The 23,029-nt window shown below is 39.0% G+C and overlaps 1 protein-coding gene across 2 annotated transcripts in view; it reads right to left on the bottom strand.

The window, feature by feature from the left end:
* Positions 1 to 23,029, bottom strand: part of HIP1R (huntingtin interacting protein 1 related) — a 2,955,354-nt gene that overhangs the window by 1,887,054 nt on the left and 1,045,271 nt on the right. For both annotated transcript variants that reach the window (XM_044068914.1, XM_044068915.1), the window contains exon 6: positions 1,278 to 1,354. In XM_044068914.1, coding sequence (XP_043924849.1) covers positions 1,278 to 1,354 — 77 coding nt within the window. The remainder of the gene's footprint in view (positions 1 to 1,277; positions 1,355 to 23,029) is intronic.

Raw genomic sequence — 23,029 nt, 5'->3', positions numbered from 1 at the left:
GATGTGGAAGGAAACCAGAGCACCTAGAAGAAACCCACACAAACGCAGGGAGGACATGCAGACTCCGCACAGAAAACACCCCAGCTGAGAATCAAACTGGAGAACCGCTTGCTGTGAGGTGACAACGCTACCGCTGCACCACTGCGCCATCCACATGTAACATTTATCTCATTTGTTGAATCTCCCCCTCCCTCATATTACATAATTCATGATGGGATTAAACACTTCATTTCCCCAAATGTTTTACACACTGTGTATTTTTGTACACACACACACACACACACACACACACACACACACACACACACACACACACACACACAAGCATGTTTCATTACCTGACTAACTCCTCCTTCATTACTACTTCCCTACACCTGCCCTCCCACAAAACCTGCACTCTAGGAACTAGTATTCTAACAACACCTACACCCTTTTCTTCCGAAAGTTTCATAATCAAATCACACATTATTCTTATTTATATCCTTCAACCAAATCAACCCCATCTTCTGGGACAGCACATCCACATAATCCTTGAATTTATTAAACTGAGAATGGTTAATGGTCTCCTACTTCACATCTGCATACCTACTTATTCTTTCCTGTTTTTCCGGTGTTCCCCAAATCATTAAGCATACCACCTCGGATCTACCCTGGAAATACACTATGCTTAGCGGAACTAACCCAGCCAATACAACATAAAATCACTAAACCCCATCTATTGCATGCTGCGTGGTAAGGTAACTTAAAACAGACAGGCAATTACTTAGATAACTGCTTCCAGGAAAAAAAGCAATCAGCATTCCTCTAGGAAAGCCTTTTCAGACAATCTTTCTGAAAACTTGTTTCGTGCCATATAATTTACACACTGCAGTCAGACAGCTTACACATTACACATATTTACATGTTCGTCACATCTGAACACATTTCACATACTTACACGTCCTTCACATCTGAACACATTTCACAAACACATTATTCACATCTGTACACATTACACACACACATTATTCACATCTGTACACATTACACATACTTACACGTTCTTCACATCTGAACACATTTCACATACACATTATTCACATCTGTACACATACTTGCACGTTCATCACATCTGAACATATTTCACATACTTACGCATTATTCACATCTGTACACATTACACATAGTTGCACATTATTCACATCTGAACACATTTCGCATACTTACACATTATTCTCATCTATACACATTACACATACTTGCACGTTTTTTCATCTGTGCACATTACAAACACTTACACGTTATTCACATCTGTGCCAGCTGCTTTTTCAAGCTCGTCGTCTGTCACCTCCAGGTTTGCTGGGAAGTCTGGATGCTAATAAGAAAATTACATTAATCAGGCTTGGAAAAAATGTCAGTGGTAAAAACTGCAAAATGAGAAGACAGATATTATTAGACAAGGTAAAAATGTTAAACTTTTAGTAACAATGGGCAGATTCAGATAAAAAAGCAACATACTTTACGTACACACTCGAGATGGCTGTATTTACTAAGGAAAGTACAGTTTGGCGAACACGGAATGTTGAATGTCAGATGACTAAACAAAGTACATGATGTTCTCAACTTTGTTTCTTCACCTGTTTCAACTCTAGAGCTATCAGATGTAGGGCCAAGATTTAGCTAGGCATTTAACCGAATTTTCAGGTAGTTTGCATGTTATGGCGTCCATCGGTCATACTAAAGCTGACCTGCCTAAGTGTAAGCAGGAGAAGGAAAAATGCGACATGCTTATGGCCTCAGACAAATGTCAGATCACCACTGGCCAGTCCTCCCAGCCAGAAGTCGACTCTAGAGTCTTCTGATCCGTTGCACCACTGGATTGCATAAAACCAGGCTTATTACTGCTGAAGAAGGTGAGTTGCTTTCGCAGTCACCTTCTGCAACCAAGGTGGTGGTAAAAGCCTCAATCAAGACCATCCAAAGTCTGATATGGCTTCAAGTCCCTCAACATCTGCCCAAGCCTTTGGTCTCAGTTTGTTGGTTGCATCTGGGACTGCTTTGCAGGTCTCAGCTTCCGACGACCACAGCACAGTTAATGTTGCTTGTGCTAAACCTCGACAATGACCATACTTCTGAGGGAGATGGCTGTCAGTGCTTCAGACATTAGCAGGCCTAACCTGAGAGCTACTCCGAAGAAAGTGACTTCCTCTCAGCTCCAGCCAAGGCCTACCAGCTCCCACTCACAGGCGTATTTACAAGACCTTGTGAGTCTGGCAGAGGACCTAATTTCCCTTGTTAAAGGAAGGCAACCCTCTACTGAATCCTCCCCAGGGAAAAGGAAAAGAGATCCCCTCCCAGAACTCCTTTCTGACCCCTTTTGAGTCGGATGAGGATTCTGGCCAGAAGGATACTGTTTTTGAAGAAGGCCCTTCCATGGCATCATTTGAAGCCTCAGACTCTGAGGAGAATCTGGCTTCTGCTTCCTCCCCCTGAGGACTTATCTTTTGGGGAAGCACTGCACACTTTGAGGAAACATTTCTAGTGGGAAGCCCAGGATTACCCACATTCAGGAAAGGATAAGGGAATTCCTCAACCTCACACAACATAAACCCCTCACCATCCAACCTGTTTTGGAGGTTGTAGATGATGTCTTTAAGGACTCTTCCTTGAAGCCAGACTTCCTAACCTTCTGCACCTAGAAAACCTGACAGATTTTATAAGGTCTTGGAATGTTTAAGAATCCTACAGCTGACCCAGAGTTTGTGACCCCAGGCCCCAAAGGAGCCAGAGCTTGCTCTTCCAGAAATCCTTTGCCCACTGATAAAGAAAGCAGGGCCCTAGATAGATTTGCCAAAAGAAGTTGACAATTCTGCCACATTATCTATGAGGGCACTAAACTGCCAGTTCGACATGATAAAATACCAGGAGACTTTACTGGATCAGGTGAGACAGAAGCCTACGACTCTAGAGAACAAGGGGCTCTCTACGGAGTTGCTGGATGTTTGCAATTCTTGCTGGATATTTGCAATTTCAGCTACCAGATAGCAAAACATTCCCTGAATTGTGGGTATGATGCTATGGAGGCTGCCAACAGGGCTGCAGCTACATGCTCTATCATTAACAGACCTACATGGCTGAGGGAACAGTCTCTTCCAAAGCACGTCAAATCTAATTTCTTGGATGCCCCCTTGGATAAGGAATTCCTCTTTAGCCCCAAAGCAGAAGCTGTGCTCAAACAAATGGAAGACCAGGCCAAATCTATGGAGACTGTTAAAGATTTACTGCAGGTGCAGCCCCCACGTTTCCGTAGAAACCATCCCTCTAACCATTGGTTATTTCCCTCCCAATCTAAGGCTAGGCAAAGAAAGCCATGTAGGGAAAGGAGCCAGAGGCAGAAACAAAGATCCAGGGATTGCACTCAAAAACCTCTAGATCAGGAGTTTTAGACCTCAGGCCCCTGGCAGGGAGCAATCATGACTCTTCCATGATAGTTAACCCCTCTGTTCCCTCCTCTTCCTTACCCTTACTCTCACGGAGGAAGGCTAGCATTATTCCATGGGAATTGGTCCCGCATTACTTCAGACCAGTGGGTACTAACCATTATTTCAAGGGGCTACAGACTCAAATTCAAGCAGCCTTTGAAGCCATCAGTCTTTCTCAGGCATCCCCCCAAATCAAAGGGTGGATTCTCTTTCCCAAATAGAGATGTTGCGTGATCAGGGCTTGGTAAAATGAGCCCAGAACAGCAAAAGGGAAGGGGTTTCTACTCCAGTTCCCAGAAAGGAAAGCACATGGTGACCAGTACTGGACCTGTCTGCCCTCAACTAATTCCTGTAGGTCACAAAATCTAAGATGTTGACTCTTTCTCCAAATGCCTTCATGGTTAGCCTAGATCTAAAGGCTGTATACTCCTACAGAGGAATCGCACATAAGTTTTTTGTGCTTCAGAGCAGGTACCAGGCACTACTAATTTTGTGCTCTGACCTTTGACTTGTCTACTGCTCAGTGTCTACACAACATGCATAGCCCCCCCTAATTGCCTTCTGCAGAAAAAAGGAGTAGCAAATTTACCCTAATCTGGATGATTGCCTTATCCAGGCTACAAGTTTGACAAGCTCATCTCAGACCTAATGTTCATCCAGAACCTTGTAAACTCTCCGGGGCTCTCCATAAATCCTAAAACATCCCAAACAGATGTCACAACCAGAATTGTGTTCTTAGGGGCCATACTGGACTTTGCACTCCAAAAGGCTTTCTTGCCTTCAGACAGGATCACCTTCCTGACTCTGTACTTTCAAAAACTCATGATCAGAAACTTTCTCACAGCTGGAGAGTACCTCAGGGCACTGGGGTAAATGACCTCTTGCATCCTCATGATTCCCCTGGCCACGATACACGAGGAAACTCCAGTGGTACCTCAGAAATGTGTGGTGCCAGCATACACAGCCACTGTCAGCCAAAGATCAGTCTGATACCTTGCCTCAAGGAGGAATTTGCATGGTGGGCCAGAGCTTGCTCCCTCAACCCAGGTCTCCACTTCAGATTCTTCTTCCAGGAGCAAACACTGACCACAGTTACCTCAACAACCTCAGAGGCAAAAACATAAACCTAAAGGAACCTATGGCTGTCCAAAAAGGTCTACTAGCCTTTAGGAAGATATGGAAACCAGGGTGCTAGTAGAGAAAGGGGACAGTACCACAATCATGTGGCACATAAATAAGCAGGGGGAATTAACTACTACCTTCTCTGCTGCCTAGCAATGTATGTTTGGGAAACAGCACACTCCATGGGGTTACATCTTTTTAGCACAATACCTGCCAGGTGTGCATAACCAACTAGCAGACCACCTCAGCAGAAGTCTGTCAGACCAATAGGCGTGGCAACTGCATCAGGAAACCTTTCTCAGCTTATCTAAAAAATGGGGAGTTCCTCAAATAGACCTTCTCCACAAGGAAAAGCACTCAACTGAAAAGATTTTGTACCTGGGACAAAATAAATTTAGCATGGAAGACAGATGCTTTCTCATTTCCATGGACAGGTCTCTTCATCTACGCCTTCCCTCCAATCCCTCTGATCCCCAGGATGTGCTTGAAGATAAGGGAAGAGTGGCCAAGAGTGACTCTTATAGCTCCAGACTGGCCCAGGCAGCACTGGTACCCCTCTGCTGCTCAGCTTAACCAATGTGAAACCATGGCAGCTGCCACACAGCACATACCTTCTGACACAGAACAAGGGAAACATTGCGCACCTCAACCTGCCGACTCTCAGATTAGAACAAGGGAAACATTGTGCACCCCAAACTGCCTACTCTCAGATTAGAACAAGGGAAACTTTGTGCACCCCAACCTGCGGACTCAGATTATCAGCATAGAGAATACCTTAACATCTTGTAGAGATCCTATCTGAGGCAGACAGTTTCAGGACATCCTAAGAGAGGTCAGAAGGCTTAGCACCAGGAAATCCTACTTCGCTAAATGGAAGAGATTCTCCCTTTGGTGTGGGAAACATGCCCGAAATCCCCATCTAGCCAAAATCCCATTAATCCCGTTCTATCTGGTAAGTTTCTTTGAGAACGACCTGTCTTACTCCATACAATTTCATGCCCCAGCTATCTCAGCCCACATCCCTGCCCAACCCCCTATCTTTTCTCACCCTGTTATGAAACAGTTTCTTAGAGGGGTGATCCACATCAGGCCACCCAGACTGCTTTATGCCCCACCCTGGGACCTGAATTTTGTTTTGGAAAAACTCTCTTCCACTCTTTGAACCAGCTACCTCTGTTGACTTAAAATTCTTGACATGAAAGAGTGGCTTCTTGTTGGCCATCACTTCTGCTAGAAGGATTTCTGAACTGCAGGCACTCATGGCAGTGGAACCTTTCCTCATATTCCATGCCCCTCTTTCCGCCCAAGGTGGTGACAGACACCGCCTTAAATCAAGCCATACATTTGCCTACCTTCTCCCAAACTAGAAAACAAAGGGGAAAGAATTCTTCATTTCTTGGATGTGCATAGGTAGCTCTATTACTATCTTGACAGAACAAAGACTTTGAGAACATCAGACCAGCTGTTTGTGGCCTTTGTCACCTGTTCTGAGGGAAAACCAATTACCAAACAGACTGTTTATAAATGGCTCTTCCACTGTATCTCCTTTTGTTACAGTCATCATGGTAAGAAGCTACCTGATGCTGTCAGGACACACACTACTAGGGCAGCTGCTGCTTCTACTGCCTTCCCAAAAGAGGTACCCACTAAGGACATCCTGGAGGCTGCAGCTTGGTCTTCAGTGCATACCTTTACCAAATGTTACCATTTACCCTTCTCCAAGTCCAGGGCAGGATTTGCTTTTGCCATCTTGCAGGACATCCTTTCCTCTCCTTAATTTATCTTCCAACCTTCTTCACAGCTTTTAGAATCATCCCACAAGTCAGGACTGCAACAGTAAAACACGACGGACATAGTATATTTGTGCGCACTTACCATAAATGTAGATGTTTGAGAGTGTTCACTGTTGCAGTATTCTGTCCATCCCTCCTTCCCCCCTAGCCTACAGAGTAGGCTTGGACAAGCTGCTTCTGTAGTCGAGGGGTCCCTCCTCTTTCCTCTTTCCTTGCTTAGGTTCTCTAACAAAGACCTTTGACTTTCAGTCCCACCTAGGGGGGCTGCTACCTTCAGGGGGTAAAAAAAAAATGAGCTCATGAAGTTGGCTGACTCCAGTTATACCCGACAATACTGACGTCATACAGGGATATCTGCTGGCTATAGGAGGAGGGAGATTATTCTGTGGTAGTAGGGCCAGCCATGGGCTTCCATGGCAGGAAATCCCCCAAGTCAAGACTACAATGGTGAAAAACAAAGATGATTAGGAAGAGATGCACAATTTGACTGTATTCATTATTCTAGACAAATTACATCAATGAAATGCTCAGTAAAAACACTGCATTTCCATCTTGTTTCCAAGTGTAAAATATCAGAAATGCTTTAAAGTCTAAGAAGCTGCATTACAGGCATGGACTACTAATTTAAAAGAATGCAGTTACAGAAGTGCTAAGCATTATTTCTCATATACAATTAAAAACGTATAACTTGTACTCACATAATCTTAAATGTATTTATGCTTACTACTTTCAGTTTTAAAGCTGAAATGTTGCTTCTCTATGATGAACTGGGTTTAAAAATGAAACAGAAGTTGACAAAGTCCAATACTATGAAATGCTGACACCATTCTACAATATAAGCACTCTGATTACATAAAATAGTCATCACGAGTTTTCGTTTCCACTGGCAACAAAGCCAAGGTATTTTTTTTAATAAACTACTTACTCATTATTTTGATAACTTGACAAAACAATAATAAAAGAATACCATAGCACTTTTCATTATCGTACAAGCACATTATACATAAAGTATCTATCATAAATCTATTCTTTGACTCTTGTGCTTTAGAATGTATTCGCACACTATTCAGTTCCAACCAACCGAAGTACTTGGTAATCTATTTGAGCATTATTTTGTGTATACATATACATTGTTCCCAAATGCTATATGTTTTCTGAAAATTATTTCCAACCCCATCATCATCAGCCGCGTTTTTCCAATTTTTCTACATGGGGTCGGAGTATCGTGTTAACTGTCACTGACTCTCTTGATTCAGTGCCACACTCCTGCCTTCTTCAACACTCATGCCTGACTGTCGCAGATTATCTTTCACACAATCCAGCCACCTCTTTGCTGCACATCCACGCTTCCTCTTACCATCTTCCCGTTTGTCCCAAATCTTCCTCACCAGACTGTTTTCAGCTTCTCTGCATGTGTCCAAACCACCATAATCTGTTCTCTTTGATCTTTTCTACAATCGGAGCTACGTTGGCTTCTGCTCTTATGTTCTCATTTCTTCATTTGTCCCACAGTGTGCATCCTACCACCCTTCTCAGGCACTTAATTCCCATCACCTCTAGCTTTTTCAACTGTTCTCCCTTTACTGCCCAGATTTCTGCACCACATAGTACTAGTACTGGTCACACCACTGTCTTGTACACCTTACTTTTCAGCTTCTTTGGCATTCTTCTGTCATAGACTACCCCTGACAATTTGTGCTAGTTTGTTGCAGCCCCTCTGATTCCAGCTTTGATTTCCTCATTCAGACTTACCTTCTTCTCAACCACCCCTCCCAGATACTTGAAGCTGTTTACCTGTTCCACTACCTTCCCTTCTATCTCTATTCTCAGCTTCTTCTGATTTCCCCAGTTTGCTGCGATTACCACCGTCTTATCTGTGCCTAGCTTCATCCCATGTGCCTTCAGTTTTGCATTCCATTCTCCTATCCTTTGCTGAAGTTCTAGCTTAGAGTCTGCCTGTAATGCCATATCATCTGCATACAGTAACTTTGTTATCTGTCCCCTTCGACCTGTTTGCTAATGTAGTTCATCACCAGTACGAACAGCAGTGGGCACAGAGCTGAACACTGGTGTACACCCATTCTGACTGGGAACCTCTCTGTGAGGCCGAACACTGTTCATACTCGAGTCATAGGGTCCTTGTACACAGCATGCACTAATTCTACCAATGTTTCTGAGACTCCAAACCACCACAATAGTGCCCAGATCACACTGGCATCAGGTCTCCTCTTGTAAAATTCTCTGAAGCTTACCTGAAGTATAAAAGTACGTGTGTAATTTTCATGCAAATATCTTAAATCTTGCAGATTTTGTAGCATAGCACTGGGCCTTACAAATGACCTCCCGTTGCTCTTCAGTAATTGGTCATTGTAATCTTCCTTCCCAGTTAATCTCCTTGCATTGTTTCTATAATTATACTAGAGCGCTGTAAATGCCTTGCTGATTATCTACTTCAGTTCTCGATTCCATCCATTTCTTATGAATTGGTTCCACTGGAAGATCAGAAGGTTCTACATCAGACTGGCAGCTAATGTAGCACCCAGACTCATAAGCATGTGGTACTGGCTGTCCCTGTTTTACATAGTGATAAGAAGTAGAAGCAGAATCCTGTCGGGGTTTGGATAGAACCGAGCTGCATGGAAGTACCTTTTCCCTCAGCATCGACAGGACCCTTTCAAAGGCCTTGAAGGTTGAAGCCACCATCGGCTTCATAGGCCTCCCCTTATCTGAAGATGGAACAGAGAACTCAGTGCTGATGAGTCTCAACCCTGAAACTGACCTTGGATCTGAACTATCAAGTGCTGAGACTCTGAATGAGAGACTAATCCAAATATCTTTGGTGTTGATCCACCCCTCTAACCCTGGCACCAAAGCTTCGGCTCCAAGTCTCTTCTGGGTCTGAACGTATTAGAGTTGAAAGGGAAATGGATGCTGTCAAAGAACTCTAAACTGTCAATTCTGACAAAGGTGCCCCAGGGCAGGTCGGATCCAAGGTAGTCGGGTCTGACAGGCAGACTGGGACCAGAAAAGTATGAGTAGGGGTAGTTGGGCCAAGACTCAGTAGGTTCACAGGAATGGCAGTGAGAGAACCCCAAGTTGGATTTGCATTCTAAGGAACTTCCACATCATCCTGTTGAGGTCTTGTTCAGTCATGTTTCTGGACAACCAGGTAGGAGCAGCCACTAAAGGTAATCTCGAATACCTCCATTCCTAAAGTATAGAGGAATGGAACCTCAGACTCACCAGACCCATTGAGAAATGGGACGGACCTGAGAAACCATCAGTTCTGACCTTCTAGGATTTTTTCAGATTCAGTCCAGTTGTCACTGTCAGATCCAGGGGAATGCTTCCTTGATTCTTCAGAATCCACTTGTCTGACTTTTCTGAATCAGGCTTTTCTTTTTTTCCTTTTAGCCTGTCATGAGTCTGTTCTCATCCTGTTTACTAGCTGGAGAAATAGCAGCAGAGGAGGAAGATGCAGGAGAAACAGAAGAGGAAGAGGTCTTTGACTATGAGTTTCTCTCTCCTACTCTGAAGTGCCCTGGAACTAAAGGAGGTACAAGCTTGGCACTGAGCATCGAGGTGGGCAGCGCCCAAACAGTAACACACAAAGTATGGGGATCCCGAGCAGTTTGTATTCACAATCAGAACACCTTTTGAATCTCTGGCTATCCAACATATCTAGCTTAAGAATTATGACCAACCAGAAAAAGGCACCCTGGAAAAATATCAATCACACTAGAAGATATTGGTATCAATACTTACTAGAAAAACACTCTTAGTTAGGTACTGCTATCAATACTTAGTACATAGTTTAGTGTGTGTTTTCTACTAAACTTACAATTATGAACACACCAAAATGTAATAACTAACAACTAATACTATTATCCTAACTGCCTACGTCTTGAAAACCTAACCCTATAAAATGCACAGACTTAAAACACTAAGTCTGAAAGCTAATACTGAAGAGAAATATCTTGGTAGAGAGAAAATGGGTGTCTAATGCAAAGGACATATCACTGGTTGAAGAGCCCTCACAGAGCGCATCTAAAGTCTTCAGGCAGCAAATAAAATCTGAGGTACTGAGATGGAGCAGATAGAATTATGGGTAGGGCAGGAGTGAGAGCCCTGGATCCAAAAACCTTCAGAAACTGCACAGAGATTGGATCTGATAACCCATGTGTTGAATCAGATGACAATAGACAACACTGGATCTTCTGTTCTTGATTCCATTAGAAACACAACAGCTGGTCTGTCACTCGATATTCCCTCCATATGTTAGGAAGCCCTATGACTGCCAGTCTATCACTCTATACTCACATTCTGTTACAAACCCCACTAGAGCCGGTCTGTCACTCGATACTCCCCTGTAATACCCCCATCCCCGGTCTGTTAGAAATCCTTCCAAAGCTGGTCTGTCACACAGTATTCCCACCATCTGTTAGAGACTCTACCAGAGCTGGTCTGTTGCTAGATATTCCCTTTAAAGTATCTCTGCAAAACAGGTCGTTCTAAATCATCTTGATGACTAGGAAGGATCAGCTTATCCCCCTTTACTCTTGCCCCCTTCCCATCCCAGATAAATTCCTTCAACACCAATCACCCACAAAGTTTCCTCTGACTGTTAAAAGTTTGCCTGACCTACATACAGGAACAAAGGAACCAAAAACATTTTCACTGCCTGCATCTTACTGTACATGTCCATTAGCTTCCAGTCTCTTACTTTGTGTCTGCTTTGCTTCTTCCCACATATCCTTGGCTGCCACAAGAGAGTCCATTTCAATTCATACATCTAAAAACCTCATTTTATGTCCACATGGAAATGAATGTTGAACTAATTCATGTGCAAGCACATAATTTACAGCTATAGCACTTTTTTGCCTTCATTTCTTTCATAACCTGGAAATATCTGAAACTGTTTTAAAATATCCCACAACAGCCTAATGTCTAAATGAAAGGGTAAAAAGGTGATACAGAAAAACTATTCAATATTAACTGCAACAAAACCCTCAGTCAAGCTAGAGTTTTCACATTGTAATACCTTAAAGATCATGTACAACTGAACGACAGACTTACCATAAAGTCCTCTGTCACTGCAGCCTTCATTCTGTTGCTAAATCCATTAAAGAATTTGAGTTAACCTCCAAAATTTTCCACTCCGTGTGATACTTGATGCCTAAAATATTCCACCCCATGTGATATTACCTAAAATATTCCACTCCGTGTAATACCTATTAACATAAACTGGGAATGTTCACCTGCTCTACTTGCAGGCCCCCTCCCTTGAATAATGTCATCACGTTAAGCAAGTCGATGACATAAGGTCGGGTTGCAGGTTTTTCATAAGTGCATGTTCATCTGCAGACATTAAAAAGAAAAAAATTAGGACTGGGCATCCACGCAGCGCTCCTATTTAAGGAATCTGCTATATTCTTTAAATATTAATGCTGTCCAGGTACCTGAAGTGTAACCACTTATTTTTTCTCTCCGGGTTCACTTCTATTGTGTGGCTATGGAGCCGCAAAGGAAGCCAACGAGTAAAAAACATAAAATTATTACAACATCTCTATTTCCCCTAACTTCTAATCAGTGTGTGTGATCTTAACTAACAGCTAACAGCTCTGAAATGGCAAATAAAATAGAGCGTAATCAATGTGCTGAAACCAAGACAGGAAGTTTCCATCACCAAATACACATTAATCAGTAACGCCCATCACAGCTGCACACAAAGAAGTGGCAAGAGGACTGGCTGTGAAGCCACATCTTTTACACTATTATTGTCACATAGTTTAATTTCAAAATTGTGAGTGAAAATAGCAGTATACCAGCCTCCATCTGTCAGCAAACACCTTGAGCAAGGTGAAACAGAATGCAGGTGCTGTATTCCATTTCACAACACTGCACATGATTTTTAAACCTCCTGTAGTGCAGGCCAATGGCATATATGCAAATGACCCTTAAGGGCATACAGTGTTTCAGCTATGTGGCTTCTGCATGCCCATGACTTTTTACTTTAAATCTTTATGTGTACATTCATGCCAATAAAGCCAAAACCCACTAGTTGTAAACACAAAGTCACTAAAAAGGACGATACATGCATCAGTACAAGATAAATGGACTGTACGTTAGAAACATACAGCTTATAAATAAGCCTGATATTCAAAACATTAAGTTCCTCCAAATATCTCAATTAACATCCAAGCCAAAAGGTAAAAAGGTCTCACAGACAAATCGTTCAGTAAAAATTGCAAAAACACAGCCAAATTAGAGTTTTCACGGTGTAAAACCCTAAACCTTCTGTAATGGATGCCCAACAGTCTAATGTGCAATTTACGATTTATCAAGTACAAGAAAATATTATCCACAAATAAATCAATTTAAATACTATCCACAAATAAATCAATTAAAATACTATCCACAAATAAATCAATTTAAACACTATCCACAAATAAATCAATTTAAATACTATCCACAAATAAATCAATTTAAATACTATCCACAAATAAATCAATTTAAATACTATCCACAAATAAATCAATTTAAATACTATCCACAAATAAATCAATTAAAATACTATCCACAAATAAATCAATTTAAACACTATCCACAAATAAATCAATTTAAATACTATCCACAAATAAATCAATTTAAACACTATCCACAAATAAATCAATTTAAACACTATCCACAAATAAATCAATTTAAATACTATCCACAAATAAATCAATTTAAATACTATCCACAAATAAATCAATTTAAATACTATCCACAAATAAATCAATTTAAATACTATCCACAAATAAATCAATTAAAATACTATCCACAAATAAATCAATTTAAACACTATCCACAAATAAATCAATTTAAATACTATCCACAAATAAATCAATTTAAACACTATCCACAAATAAATCAATTTAAATACTATCCACAAATAAATCAATTTAAATACTATCCACAAAAAATCTATTTAAATACTATCTAAAAATAAATCAATTTAAATACTATCCACAAATAAATCAAACACTATCCACAAATAAATCTATTTAAATACGATCCACAAATAAATCTATTTAAATACGATCAACAAATAAATCTATTTAAATACTATCCACAAATAAATCTATTTAAATACTATCCACAAATAAATCAATTTAAACAGAGGCTCCCTTCACTCTGGAATAAAATCCCAGTCCAGGTTAGGCAGAGTCCCTCACTGACTCTCTTCAAGAGGAATCTTGATGAGTGGATGGGAGATAGTAGGTTTACCCCGGGTATCACTTCTGTGTCACTGTTAGACAGAGGCACAGTATACTAACCTCGAAAAAGGGCATGGCAAAATTCATTTAAAATGGGTGGCGAAAGCCAAACACACTCTGGCTAGGCTTATAAATGCCCTAGGGCAGATAGCCTAGTATGAACCTATGAACCTATCCACAAATAAATACGATCCAAAAATAAATCAATTTAAATACGATCCAAAAATAAATCAATTTAAACACTATCCACAAATAAATCAATTTAAACACTATCCACAAATAAATCAATTTAAACACTATCCACAAATAAATCTATTTAAATACGATCCACAAATAAATCTATTTAAATATGATCCACAAATAAATCTATTTTTATACTATCCACAAATAAATCTATTTTTATACTATCCACAAATCCATTTAAATACTATCCACAAATAAATCTACTTTTATACTATCCACAAATAAATCAATTTAAATACTATCCACAAATAAATCAATGTAAACACTATCCACAAATAAATCTATTTAAATACTATCCACAAATAAATCTATTTAAATACTATCCACAAATAAATCTATTTTTTTCTGTTACAGTATTAGTTGTATCTCTCAATTTGTGAGTCGCTTTTTAGCTGAAGGCTCCAAAGCATACAGTAAATAAAAAAAGGAAAGGGGACATCCCTACCTGTTCCCTCTATTTAAACTCATGTTATGAGAAATTACATATATTCTCCTTATTAAATCTACTGCATCATGTAGGAATGGAACACTAACATTGCTATACTCATGAATTCCCAACAAAACCTGTCAAAAGCTTTCTCTGCATCCAAACTAATCAAGAATAACAAAGCTTTTCTTAATATTACAATTCCCTCTGAATCATCATTGTTCAGTTAAAATTATCAAATGTTTCTCCCCCTTACATAAACTCACACTGATCAACATGTATCCAGCTTTGGTAACACTTTTGCCATTCATGTACCTAATATAGACATACAAATCTGCATTTGTGATTTCGATTCAGTATTGGTCTATATGAGAGAGGGTCTGCAGGACGCTTGCCCTCCTTTGGTTACACTACCATTACTGCTTTTGTCTGTGATGCAGCTGTTCCCCTCCTTCCAAAATATTATTAAACAGCACCCTCCATACCTTCAACAACCTCCTGCATCCTAAGAATTCCATCCCTTACCAAAGACTCTTCTGTTACTTAGTTATACACCACATTTATACTTGTCCTTTATCTATCACAACTGTTAGTTGTCAAATTTCTACTCTACCAAGCTCTGGAATACTTAATATTTCCCGAAAAAGCCCCAAATGTGTAGCTTTTTGATTTTCCCACTTCTCTGCTCTATTCAGATCTTCATAAAATTGCTGCCGCGGTGGCGCAGCGGTAGCGTTGTTGCCTCACAACAAGAAGTTCTCCCATTCGATTCTTGGCTGGTGTGCGGGGAGTGCCTTCTGTGTGGAGTCTGCATGTCCTCCCTGCGGTCGAGTGGTGTTCCGAAAGACATGCGTGAATGGGCATGCCTTCGTTGAAGGTTAGGCATCGAGCTGGCAGCTCGGCACCATAAAAACCTACTGCCAATCATTAGCGGACCTGAGTTCCACTATGGCGACCCCTAATCGGGAAAAGCCAAAAGACCAACAACAATAAAATTGCCAAAATATCTTGATTCTTTTTTCAGGGTTCCAAGTGAACCTTCTTGTCACAGAGTTAGCAGGTTTTGCTAGAGGTGTTTCCAATTTCTGTTGCCCAAGTCTGTGCCAAGTAGTTTTTACAATAATCCCAGAGCATAGAAAAAAAAGAAGTTATGTACCTACCATAATGTTCCATGTTTGTTGTCCTTCATCTCACCTTCTTTCTTGCTGGTTGGGCTCAGAGCCGATCCTCGGCTCCGACTCGTCCGATTTACTATAGCTCAAGAGCTTATACTGGCTCGAGGCTAACCTCTATCCAAACATGCCTAGCGGCAGCTACCCAGCTCTAATTTGCGATAGCCCACACTAAACAATGATAGTAAAAGCAAATTTTACTAAGCTCTTACACATTCATGGTTAGGAAGGAAAGGAAAAGAAAAAACAAGGTATGGTTAACTAACCTGGTAATATACTATTTTGTTTAGAATAGTAAATACTGGATGGTTTTATTAAAACAGTTGCTTGTGTTATTCATTTAGATGTTTTTCTTTTTTTAAATTTGTGAGATGTGCATTGAATTCAAATGAATGTTGATTGTTTAATTAATAGGTTGTGATTTGCTTAAATACTGGTGGGGCAAATGAATTTGTTATTCAGTCTGAGGAAGTCTTTTCAAGACGAAAGCGCTTACTGAATAAGCGAACTGTGATTACTGGTAAATAAAGGCTGTTCAGTGAAGGTATTTCGAGTGATTTTGTTGATACACTGTTTGCTGTTCTCTGTTATTCCTTTGGGATCGGAATTATGAACAGCCAGCCGGAAAGCAGTTTTTTGGTATTACTATTGGGTTTTACTCTCCATGACACACCGAATGGTTTGTTCATGTGGGATAAGGAAGGAAATGTGTGTGGGATAAGGAAGGAAATGTGAGTGGGACTAAGAATAAGACTGTTAATACAACTCTGCCTAATAAAGCCAACGCTTCAGTGACTTTGCAGCCTGTTTTTTGCACAATGAGAGATGAACTGCTAAAAGGCTGTCTTGCTGCACCTATTAATCTGTTCGTGGATAATGTGAGTAACTTTAATGTTATCCAGTCTACCAGCATTGCTCTCGCTGAACGCTTCTCAGATTTAGAGAAGTCAATGATTAAGCTGAAAAGGTTACTGTGGGATGTAATTTTCTTTGAAAGTAGTCACAAACTAGAAACAGTGACTGAGAAAGAAAGAAATGGCCACACAAACGAGTGATGTTATTTTAAGCTTTCTTCCACTTTTATTATACGTGGACTTCTTCAGAAAACCAGGACGCCTCCCTACGTCCTGGTTTTATAACCAATACAGGAAGTGATGTAAAATCATTAATATCATACTTTGCATTCATGTATATAAAAACAACACATATTTTGCGTTTCAATCATGTAACGCAAAAACATAAACTCATATTATTACAACACATTCTTACTAAAATGAATGGTGCCTTGAAAAGGCATGCTAAAAATCATTACTATGACAATTTGTTACCATTAATTTAATTTTCTGTTATATATTATATATTAATCTGTAGAACTTAGTGACTGGAATTTACTAATGTAGATGACAAATCACATTAATATAATGCCTAGTGGCTTTGATAAATCATATTCCTATTATACAAATGGTAATGACTAACATGAATCTATCTAATGTCCCTCTTTTGTTACCACCTATTAGATGGTGGATGTGTACTCATCAACCTAACATAAATGCTGACCACTGAGCGATCACCATACTAAGATTAGTGTGTAGTGATCCTTTCTTAGCTAGTACCCTTCTCTACTCAAAGTACTGAACACACCATAATGGATCTTCACGGTCCCTTGCCCAGAGATGAGCACAGACTACCCTCAAAGGAAGCGAGACCTAATGTGATGAGTGTGGTCAAACCACTCATCAGTGCGTGTATATAATGTGTGAGAAATTTTACCAATTAATGCCGTGTGTGTGAATGGGTGAAACACTCCCGTAAAAATGAAGAGTGTCTAACTGGTATCCCTACCCCCACTTGAGGCGTCTGGTTCCAAATGTTATTTTGATTCTATCTATAGTTTAAAAAGCATTTGATGTTTATCCCTTCATTTAAGCCTGGCAGTTCATCAGCCCCTAGGCACAATTGCCATATTGACTCTTTTTGTTCCAATTTGTTGTTCAAGTCTCCTTTTAGTAGACATTTGTCTACATAGTCTAAAACAAAAAATTCGAACTTCTTGAAATCTACACATTCCTGTGAGTGTCTTGCCAAGGAATTATTCACACTCACAGGAATGTGTAGATTTCAAGAAGTTCGAATTTTTTGTTTTAGACTATGTAGACAAATGTCTACTAAAAGGAGACTTGAACAACAAATTGGAACAAAAAGAGTCAATATGGCAATTGTGCCTAGGGGCTGATGAACTGCCAGGCTTAAATGAAGGGATAAACATCAAATGCTTTTTAAACTATAGATAGAATCAAAATAACAATTTGGAACCAGACGCCTCAAGTGGAGGTAGGGATATCAGTTAGACATTCTTCATCTTTATGGGAGTGTTTCACTCCATTCACACACACGGCATTAATTGGTAAAATTTCTCACACATTATATACACGTGCACTGATGAGTGGTTTGACCACACTCATCACATTAGGGTCTCGTTTCCTTTGAGGGTAGTCTGGTGTGCTCATCTCTGGGCAAGGGACCGTGGGAAGATCCATTATGGTGTGTTCAGTACTTTGAGTAGAGAAGGGTACTAGCCAAGAAAGGATCACTACACACTAATCTTAGTATGGTGATCGTTCAGTGGTCAGCGATTTATGTTAGGTTGGATGAGTACACGTCCACCATCTAATAGGTGGTAACAAAAGAGGGACATCAGATAGATTCATGTTAGTCATTACCATTTGTATAATAGGAATATGATTTATCAAAGCCACTAGGCATTATATTAATGTGATTTGTCATCTACATTAGTAAATTCCAGTCACTAAGTTCTACAGATTAATATATAATATATAACAGAAAATTAAATTAATGGTAACAAATTGTCACAGTAATGATTTTTTAGCATGCCTTTTTTAAGGCACCATTCATTTTAGTAAGAATGTGTTGTAATAATATGAGTTTATGTTTTTGCGTTACATGATTGAAACGCAAAATATGTGTTTTTATATACATGAATGCAAAGTATGATATTAATGATTTTACATCACTTCCTGTGTATTGGTTATAAAACCAGGACGTAGGGAGGCGTCCTGGTTTTCTGAAGAAGTCCACGTATAATAAAAGTGGAAGAAAGCTTAAAATAACATCACTCGTTTGTGTGGCCATTTCTTTCTTTCTCAGTCACTGTTTCTAGTTTGTGACCAGTTTTGTTCGGGTTGCCGAAGTTTTTTGTCTTGGTTTTCTTTGAAAGTAGTATCTCGGCCAGAAGAGTGACGAGAGGTTTAAGAGTTAACAAAATGCTGGTATGAAATAACCTACCAAAAGAGCTCATTGAGAAATGGGTGGAGTTAAATCAAAGAACAGGCACTGAATATATGAATATGCTGGTAGACTGTTATAAGCAGAAAACCCACAAACTTGATGAGGAAATCAAAGAAAAATATTTCTCGCTAAAAATGATGCTATAAGTGAGAATTCTGAGACTAAAATCTGATACAAGACAGATTAATTAAGGAAAATGATATTCTTAAGTAGAGGAAGCTTAAGAAATACGAGAAGGATTGTCTTGAGTATGAGCGGGGTGTGGCTTACACATTTTATGTTACAACTGACAGCTCAAATGTAAATGAAACAACTGCAGGGTCGGAAATTCAAATGAAAAGGCCAGAACAGATGGCTAAGGAAAAAGAGATACAAACTATCGAAAATGTCTCTGTTGGTGCAAGTGGCAACATTGTAACAGTTAGTGTAACAAATACTACTAACAACCAGCACCCTTTTCAGGGAGTGAATGTCTATCAAGATCCAGGTACGGGAAAGAGATTGTGGGCTCAAGTAACCATGGGACCAGTAAAGGGGAACAAGCTGAAAAAGAGAAAAGCCCCTCAAAAGAACTCATCGTGGAAGAAAAAGAAAAACTACTAAATAAAGGTACTTTTTCTGAAAGTGATTTCAAAATTGTGAATTTGTCAAAGAGATGTTTGGAGCACTATGAGATCTCTGTTTTAAGCAGAGGTTGGACATTCGTACCAGCTTCAAGAGCACATGTTTGTGAAACTTTAAATAACTTAAGAGATTTTGTTAGAAGGCTAAATTTGAAATGTATGTTTAGCAATGAAAATAGTGGCGGAAATGTTATGGCATCTACAGCTTTTAAAAAGCCAAGCTGTTTTAACCCTCAGTTAAGTCCAGAATTTGAGGCATTTCAATATGTGATGGAAAAACAGCTAAGGGATCTTTTGTCAAATAAACCTGTTACAAAATATTATAACATGTCATATGATGAAAGAAAAGCAATGAATGATTTAAATAATGATGCAATTATTGTATTATTAAAAGCTGACAAAGGTAACGCTGCTGTGCTTTTTGACAAAATTGCTTACTTAAATGCTATGACTGTTATTTTACAGGATACACGCTACTACAAAAGGGTTAATTTAGACAAAATAACATGGTATTACAAATTCATTGATTCTATGATAGAGGAATGGTTAAGTGAAGGGAGAATTACTATTAATGAAGCAAGTTTTTTTTGTAAAAGAGAACCCAAATCTCAAAATATTGGGTTTGCCTAAAGTACATAAAAATTTGGATTGTCCTCCCCTAAGGCCAACTGTGGCAAGTGGAGGATGCAAAACAGAGGCAATGGCTATTTACACAGATAAAAAATTGCAAAAGGTAGCACAAGCTGGAGACACATATATTAGAAATACTTTTGCTAATTGCGTGAAAAGAATAGAAGTGGAGCAAGGTGATTACTTAGTGACTATGGATGTTAATTCCTTATATACTGTTATACCTAATAACATAGGAATGGCCTATGTGAGTAAGGAACTTGTAGAATCCCAATGTTATACAAATGAAGAAATTTCTATTATAGAAATACTAGACATTATTTTATCTTATAATTTTTTTGTATTCCATGGCACATTTTATCAACAAACAAATGTCGTGGCTATGGGTGCAGCAATGGCCCCTAGCTATGCCAGTCTTTTTATGAATACATGGGAAAAGTTATATATTAAATCCAATAGATATTTAACTATGTGTTATATTATGGTCGATTTATTGACAACTTTTTTTTATCTGGAGGGTGAATTTAATGAACTTCATTGTTTCTTGAATGATATTAACAATGCATGTGACTAAGTTTTACTTGGAAATATGACTGCAATAGTATTGGATGCAGAAGTTTACAAACAAGGTAACAAACTTAGTACTAAAATATACAAGAAAAATGTTCAGAATAATGCATACCTTAGGTATGATAGAATGCAGCCCAGCTGGTTATGTCAAAGATAATATTGTGAAAGGACAGTTAAGGAAAGTGAGTGATCTAACAGACTGCAATGTTAAATTTCAGGAAGTAAACTTATGTGAAAAGTTTATATTTAGGGGCTACCCAAAGGAAATGGTCTTGGAAAAACTAATTGAAACAACTAGAAGTAGGGGAAGTGTTAACAACTATGATAATGCAGAAAATAATGTCCCCTTGGAATGTAAGAATCAAAAGAGTAAATATGAATTAGTTACTGTAGTACTGTATACTATACATGGAGGTGAGATTAAAAGACTATTTAAGAACAATTGGAATATTATGGGTAGTTTTCCTGAAATTAATAAAATAGTGGGAGTTGAGCCTATTTTTATAAATAAGAAAGGAAAAAAACATTAAATGTATCTTCCAAGATAAAATCAAATATATGAATGATACAAAAGTGGTGGTGTTCACATGCCTTAACTGTGAACATTGTAGGTTTATATATAAGGGGCACACACAAATAAGTATTAATATTGTTAAACTGCATATATTAAGTGAAAACATTTGTAGGATGAAATTTGTTGTATACCTATCAGTGTGCTCACAATGTTCTTCATTTTACATGGGTATGACTACCAGGGAATTGCATAAAAGAATTTGGGAACATTTATATGCAATACAGAAGAAAGAAACCACTAATGCACGGCTTAGGCATTATAAAAATAAAAATTGTTTAGGCAGTCCAAAATTTATGGTATTAGATAAAGTTCTTAATTTTAATAATACGTTTACAGCTGAAGAGGTGTTAAAATGAAAAAATACTGTTGAACTTTAAAATTAAATTCTAGTCATCCCCCTGGACTTAATGATAAAGAAAACTTTAAGGTATACTTGAAAAAAAGAAGGTTAAAACATTAAACTTACTTATTATTATAAAATGGGGGAGTCAAATATACTATTTTGCTTAGAATAGTAAATATTGGATGAGTTTTATTAAAACAGTTGCTTGTGTTATTCATTTAGATGTTTTTCTTTTTGAAATTTGTGAGATGTGCAATGAATTCAAATGAATGTTGATTGTTTAATCAATTAATAGATTGTGATTTGCTTAAATATTGGTGGGGCAAATGAATTTATTTAGTCTAAGGAAGTCTTTTCAAGACGAGAGCGCTTATTGAATAAGTGAACTGCAATTACTGGTAAATAAAGGCTGTTCAGTGAAGGTATTTTGAGTGATTTTGTTGATGCGCTGTTTGCTGTTCTCCTTTTTCTGGTGTTAACTAACCTGGTATGTCAACAGGAAACTCAGCCAGTGTAACCAATGAAATTAATTCCTCTCAATCCTCCAGGAAGGGGGAAGGAGGGGGGACACAAGAAGGAAGGCAAGATGAAGGACAAGTAACATGGAATGTTATGGTAGGTACATAACTTATGTTATGTTGTCCTATCTCGCCTTCGTTCTTGCTGGTTGGGACCGCGTCCCCAGCACCTGGTTCTTGGGTGGCTCACTGGAACAAACTCTTCAGGACCGTGGAACAAAAGGATGCCGTGTTCTGGGAGACCACATCCATTTTGTAATGAGTGATAAAGGTATGAGGATTTGCCCATGTTGTTGCTGCACAAATTGAATCTAAAGGCAATTTGGCTTAGAAGGCAATAGAGGTAGCTAAGGCCCTAGTTAAGTGTCCTCTATCTTTTCCTGGAAGCTTCTTTTTATGCAAATCATAAGAATAACTGATCGTTTCTGACAGCTACTTTGATAAGGTCACTTTTGAAACTGGAGAACCTTGTTTATTGTCAGCAAAGGACACAACAATTGATCTGATTTTCTAAGGTCTTTGGTGCTGTGTAAATAAAAATTTAATTGTCTATGAACATCCAATTGGTGGAGTCTTATACTCTGCCAATAAGGTCACTTTTGATAATGGAGAACCTTGTTTATTGTCAGCAAAGGATACAAACAATTGATCTGATTTTCTAAAGTCTTTGGTGCTGTGTAAATAAAAACGTAATTGTCTATGAACATCCAGTTGGTGGAGTCTATTCTCTACCTTGTTGCCGTAATTTGGGAAGAATACAGGAAGCTCAATGGACTGATTTAGATTATACTCTGAACATACCTTTGGCAAGAAGGAAGGACTGGTTCTGAGAGAGAGACTATCTTTGTGAAAGATGAGATAAGGCGGGTGAATAGATAAAGGGTGCAATTCAGAAACCTGTCTAGCTGAGTTGATGGCAACCAAGAAGAAGGTTTTCCAAGACAGAAATTTCGGGGGACAAGATGCTGCTGGTTCAAAAGGTGAAAGA

This window comes from Protopterus annectens, chromosome 4.part0 (assembly GCF_019279795.1).
Source record: "Protopterus annectens isolate FY-2018-M chromosome 4.part0, PAN1.0, whole genome shotgun sequence".
NCBI lineage: Eukaryota > Metazoa > Chordata > Ceratodontiformes > Protopteridae > Protopterus > Protopterus annectens.
The sequence above is the reverse complement of the archived record's forward strand: the minus strand, read 5'-3'. Positions and strand labels throughout refer to the sequence as shown.